At 49.9% G+C, this 6,470-nt stretch overlaps 1 protein-coding gene across 1 annotated transcript in view; it reads right to left on the bottom strand.

Moving 5' to 3' along the window:
- Positions 1-1,042: 1,042 nt before the first annotated feature.
- DGAT1 (diacylglycerol O-acyltransferase 1) overlaps positions 1,043-6,470 on the bottom strand; it is a 117,609-nt gene continuing 112,181 nt past the window's right edge. The window contains exons 16-17 of the mRNA XM_088448593.1: positions 1,881-1,943; positions 1,043-1,804 (exon numbers count right to left, since the gene is read on the bottom strand). Of these exons, the coding sequence (XP_088304719.1) occupies positions 1,658-1,804; positions 1,881-1,943 (210 nt within the window). The 3' untranslated portion in view covers positions 1,043-1,657. The remainder of the gene's footprint in view (positions 1,805-1,880; positions 1,944-6,470) is intronic.

The following is a 6,470-nucleotide window of genomic DNA, read 5'->3' as shown; positions in this document are numbered from 1 at the left end:
CACGTCTCTCTCCCTTCTCACTACCCCTCCTGCATGTCTCTATTCCCTCTCACTACCCCTCCTGCACGTCTCTCCCCTCTCACTACCTCTCCTGCACGTCTCTCCCCTCTCACTACCCCTCCTGCACGTCTCTCCCCTCTCACTACTCCTCCTGCACGTCTCTCTCCCCTCACTACCCCTCCTGCACGTCTCTCCCCTCTCACTACTCCTCCTGCACGTCTCTCCCCTCTCACTACCTCTCCTGCACCTCTCACTACCTCTCCTGCACGATATGCGGCATGCCTATATTCTGTGTGTGACTGCGGCTGTATCTGCATGCGAAATGCTACGTTACAGTGTCAGCAGCTGTCGCAAGGCTAGATGAGCTAGATTGTAAGCTCCTAGGAGCAGGGTCGTCCTCCCCACTGTCTCACAGCCTCTTCTCTAGCACTCCTATGACAGCCTTCACCTTCCCAGCTGTATTGTGTATGGAGAATTGTGTTGCTAATTGTTACTTGTGTTCTGTTTATATTTTGGTTACTGTATTGTAATGTTCTGTGTACCCTTTACTGTATGTACGGAGCTGCGGACCACTTGTGGCGCCCTATAAATAAAATGTAATAATAATAATGAGCTTTTTAATGCGCAATGAGGCTAGATATTGGAGGACACATCTGTATACGGATATACAAGTGTCGCATATCACATTGATCAGTGCGTCTTAGACTCCTTTATTTATTGAGGCTAGGTGTATGAGGGCACATCTGTAACTCTCCTCTACACAGAACAATTTGTATGTTATTGGGTAACCTTACCAACACCGCTGTGCGACGGCGCCATACTGCCCACCAAGAGCCTCTGCAATCTGGCTGTATACCCCTAAACAAGATGACTATTTCCCTATAGAGTATACGGTTGTGAGCAGGTCCCTTACATTCCTTCTATTGATTCACACCCCATATCTATCTTTGTGATGTCTTCCACGGACGGTATTTATCATAAGCAGACCGGCATCTGTGTAATTTGGGACTGATAAATACAGATAGAGGCATTCATGTACATGTGGCGTTGAAAACAAACATCTTTTATTTTTAGCGTTTGCAAAACTTGTTTGTGAGCAGCCTGGAGAGGCCTCGGCGTGTTCAGACTGACAGGAAGACGCCACAAATACGCCATAAACACGGCCAGAGGCTTTAAAAACCGTTATTAAATGAGACGGCAGCAGCGGAGCAGGACTAGTGCAGGTTATTCCTGCTACAGGCGCTGGTGGGAGAGATCGTACCAAATGCAGCACCGCGGGATTGCCGGGAGTGTACAATGCCAACAGCGGCTGGCGAATCACAACCAGCACAACATAAACTGGTAATTAGCGTAGATCGATGGCTGGAGAAAATATCACAACTTGGACAGATTAACGTTCTGGGGGAGAAGCGTTAGGTCTCTGCCCAGCAGATCTCAGGATGGAAGAGGCGCAGTATTGGACGGATGGAGAGAGGCGCGAGGAGCAGATTGCGCCAATCCTGCGTGTACAGACCAGACGCAGAAAGTCTCTTCCTTCACGATGCTCCCACTGTACTGCGGATTGTCAGCGGCTCAGTACTGCGGAGTGATGAGGCTCTGGAGAAATAAATCCCTTCCCTTCTGCGGCAGAAAGATCTCCACGGGCGCTTTATGTGGGTCATTGTCCTTTCCCGTGGTTTAGGATGTAGTAATCATGTACGTACATGAGGACCGCTATTGGTTGTCCAATAATCAGAGAGATCCACACAGCTGCATTTCCGTAATTGCCCCTCAAAAACCGACTTACCACCCATGCCAGGGGAATCTGCAGAGGGAAGAACAATGTGAGTGCCCAGATGGCAGCAAAGAGCCGAGCCCTGGCCAATTCATGTCATACAAACCTGTGACATCATGCCCATGAATGCCCAAAGCCGGAACATCTTCAGAGGAACACTGACCAGGTACTGAGGAGAGATCAGGGGTAAGACATGCTCAGACACTGAAGCTCGGGATCATCATATAATACTGCCGTACAGTAATCCCCCATGGAATGATAGCGCCGTACAGTAATCCCTCATGTAATGATACCGCCGCACAGTAATCCCTCATGTAATGATACCGCCGTACAGTAATCTCTCATGTAATGATACCGCCGCACAGTAATCCCATGTAATGGTACCAGCCGCACAGTAATCCCTCATGTAATGATACCGCCGTACAGTAATCCCTCATGTAATGATACCGCCGTACAGTAATCCCTCATGTAATGATACCGCCGTACAGTAATCCCTCATGTAATGATACCGCCGCACAGTAAGCCCTCATGTAATGATACCGCCGCACAGTAATCCCATGTAATGGTACCAGCCGCACAGTAATCCCTCATGTAATGATACCGCCGTACAGTAATCCCTCATGTAATGATACCGCCGCACAGTAAGCCCTCATGTAATGATACCGCCGCACAGTAAGCCCTCATGTAATGATACCGCCGCACAGTAAGCACTCATGTAATGATACCGCCGCACAGTAAGCCCTCATGTAATGATACCGCCGCACAGTAAGCACTCATGTAATGATACTGCCGCACAGTAAGCCCTCATGTAATGATACCGCCGCACAGTAATCCACCATGGAATGATACCGCCGCACAGTAAGCCCTCATGTAATGATACCGCCGTACAGTAATCCCCCATGTAATGATACCGCCGCACAGTAAGCCCTCATGTAATGATACCGCCGCACAGTAAGCCCTCATGTAATGATACCGCCGCACAGTAAGCCCTCATGTAATGATACCGCCGTACAGTAAGCCCTCATGTAATGATACCGCCGCACAGTAAGCCCTCATGTAATGATACCGCCGCACAGTAAGCCCTCATGTAATGATACCGCCGCACAGTAAGCCTGCATGTAATGACACCGCTGCACAGTAAGCCCTCATGTAATAATAACATCGCACAGTAAACCCTCATGTAATAATAACATCGCACAGTAAACCCTCATGTAATAATACCATCGCAGAGTAAGCCCTAATGTAATACCATCGCACAGTAAAACAAGAGATATGGTAAGAACTTACCTTTGTTATCTCTGTTTCTACGAAGTCCATAGGGTCCACAGGGTTGACCTTGGGGTATAGGTTGGGAACCAAAGCCGGGCACCACGCAGTTAAAGCTTTTAGCTCCCAGGATGCACTGGGTCCACTCTCCCTATAAACCCACCCCCAAGCCAGAGGCACCTCAGTTTGTAAGTAGCCAAAGGCCGGAGGAGGAAAGAAAGAGAGAAGACTGGAATACTCAATAACCATACTCCCAGAGAAGGAGACAGGAAACCGGTGACCAGAAACACGGCCCATATGAAGCCAGGTGCATCAGAGCGGGCGCCCTGTGGACCCTATGGACTTCGTAGAAACAGAGATAACAAAGGTAAGTTCTTACCATATCTCTTGTTTTCTACTTCAGGGTCCATAGGGGGTCCACAGGGTTGACCTTGGGGATGTCCCAAAGCAGTCCTTATAAGGGTGACGACGCTCCTGTGCTGAGAGGAGAATCCGTCGCCCAAAGGAAGCATCCTGAGAGGCAAAGGAAACCAATGCATAGAATCTTAAAAAGGTGTGGGCAGAAGACCGCGTGGCCACCTTGCAAAGCAGAACAGCCGAGGCGCCACAGCGAGCCATCCAAGAGGGGCCCACAGCCCAAGTAGAATAAGTATCTATAGTATAACCAAAACAGGAAGGCCTATCCTATGTGTGGGCCCCTGAGATAGTCATACGAAGTTATCTAGCCAATGTCAAATTAGCGGCCGGCCATCCTTCCCTGTGAAGTCCAAAGACCACAAATAAGGAGTCTGAGATCCTGAAGGAACCTGAACGGATCACATAAACCCGGAGAGGCCGTACCACATTCAATGAGGCCACACCAGCTGAGAGGACTGTTGACTAAAATGTCAGTACCATAAGTTCCAGAAAAATATGGAACTTAAAAACCACTTTAGGTAAAAGACCCAGGGCGAGTGCAACTCACACCCCTGACATAGTGAATCATCCAGTAGAGGGAGCCACCTGAGAATGCTCCCAATTCCGACACTCTCCTGGTGGATGCCAACGCCATAAGAGAGAGAGAGAGAGAGCCTAAGCTATAGACCATGTAATGGCTATCAAGGCTAGTGGTTCAAATGAAAGTCCCAGGGGGGCAAGAGGAACCACTACTAAATCCCAAGGAGCCCCCTAAGGGAGATAAAGGGAGGCATAATCCAGAAAAAACACCCTGAAGGATGAACCGGATACCAGAGAGTGGAGTAATTCCACATCCAAACCAAACTGACAGTGCAGAGATCCGCACTGTCAGGAAGGCCAGGCAGAGGGCGAGACTCAAGCCAGCTGTAAGGCAAGCCAGAACCTCTGGAAACCCTAATCACCGGAGGATCGTAGCGACAGGTACGACACCATAAGAATTATGTATGCCACAGTCTGTGGCAGATCCCAGCAAAGTCTGGCCTATGTGCTCTAAACATCTCAATGATGACAGAGCCAGTGAAGCCCAAGGACCACAGTAGGGACGCAGTCAAAGACAAACGATCCAGGTCCAGGGAAAAACAAGGACCCGGAGACAACAGGTCCGGACAGAGAAGCAGTAGGAACGGAGCATTGATGAGGATATTCCGAAAATCGAAGTACCAGTGACGTCTGGGACGAACTGGAGCCTCCAGAAGGAAAGCCCCTCCGTCTCGAATTAAACTTCCGAAGACCTCGAGGAAGAAGGGAGACCGCAGGACAAGGGCACACAAAGTGGAAGGATCACTTCACTGACAAAGAGTCACTGAAGGTTGCTTCAGTACCCCTGGTGCTGGCCTGTAACACCGGTAGTGTGTGATAGAGTCAGAAGGCCAGGAGGATCACCTCAGGGAGGCCCTCTCTGCTCACCAGGAGTAGAAACCTCTCTTGGAGAAGAGACTAGTCCCTGGAATGCACGTCGTGACGGCTGAGGAAGCACGCTTCCCAATGGAGAGCTCCCGGAATGAACACTGCAGAGATGGCCAGGAGGAGACCCTCGGACTATTCCTGTCATTGCCACCCAACTTCCAGTGTTGCCTAGATGGAAACCACTGTTGTGGCACTGTCGGACTGAACTCTTTCAGGTTTAACGTGAAATATGTGTTAGGCCAGAGTGAAGGCCCAAGCCTAAAGATCCAACAAGTAAATTGGCAGGACGGAAGCAACAGACTTCCAACTGCCCCAAAATGAATGCGGACCAGACACTGTCCGTAGCAAAGAATACCCTGGATGAGATGGCCATAGCCACCCAGACAGAGACTGACTCGCCTCTGGAGAAAGCATTATCGCTTGAACAGCGATCAGATTGAAAAAACTCAATCCATCTGGAGAGGAGCCAATTATGGCAAGGCCCGGAACGGAACTGAGCACATTCCACCCTTCCAAAGGTAGACACTCTGGATACTTGACCGCGCATCACAGAGAGTAATGACATAAGTCAACTGCGTAGACATCCGCACACTCCTAGCTGAAGAGTGAAGATCTTGTCTTACGCCAGAGGAATTCTCAGATTCTGAGAATCCAGCAGGGCTCCCAAATGAAGAATACCCTGTGAGGGATGCAGGGAGGACTTTTTCCCTGATGATTAAACATCTGTGCCCTGAAGAAGCCACGGTTATCCTGACATGGCTTTAAAGTACCTCGGTGATCCTGCTAAGAGCAGGAGGCTGTCCCGATACTGGAGCAGTCGGATACACTGAACAAGTGAACTGTCAGAAAATCCATAAAGCTAGTAAACCCCGATGGGGCTGAGGGCAATCCCAAAAGGCAGAGCCCGAAAATTGCAAGTGTTGTTGTGGCATAGCAAACCTGAGCCCATGCTGATGAGAGGGCTCTATATGTACCCGTAGGTACGTGACCTGAATATTCAGAGATACCATAAAGTCCCCAGGTTCCAAACATCGGATGATGGAGCATGGTGGACTCCTCCTGAGCCCAGGTGCCTGTAGGAACTGGTTCAGGGAATTGAGACAGAGAATAGGCCAAAGAGGACCATTCAGCCACTGCACCAGAAAGAAAGCAGAACAACCAGTCCCTCGCTGAGATAGTGGGGATGGCCTAAATAACTCTGCTTACCACAAAGACTGTATAGCTTTCTGGATTTGTACAGCCCCGTTTGGGTCTGAAGAAGGGCCCGCGTACCACCACATGGAAAGAGGCCGTCTGAGCAATGAGAGGGCGTACCCGTGAGAGACTACCAGTCCTACCCACGCAGCCATGGCGACTTAACACCAGCACTGGGTGAACTGAGAAAGTCGGTATCTCACTCTGGAATCCCCCAGTTGTAGACCTGTCCCGTCAGGCTGAAGATTTATCCTTAGGTTCAGAAGCAGGGTCGACTGGAAGCCAAGGTCTGCTCGGTACTGGATATGGTGGCCCTTGTAGAGGCCGACAGCTTAGGAAGAAACAGGCCATTAGGCTGACCCTGAAGGCAAAA

The sequence above is a fragment of the Taudactylus pleione genome, unplaced genomic scaffold (genome assembly GCF_031769625.1).
Source record: "Taudactylus pleione unplaced genomic scaffold, aTauple2 ptg000460l, whole genome shotgun sequence".
NCBI classification, from domain to species: Eukaryota; Metazoa; Chordata; class Amphibia; order Anura; family Myobatrachidae; genus Taudactylus; species Taudactylus pleione.
This window is presented reverse-complemented; position numbering and strand designations above follow the sequence as displayed.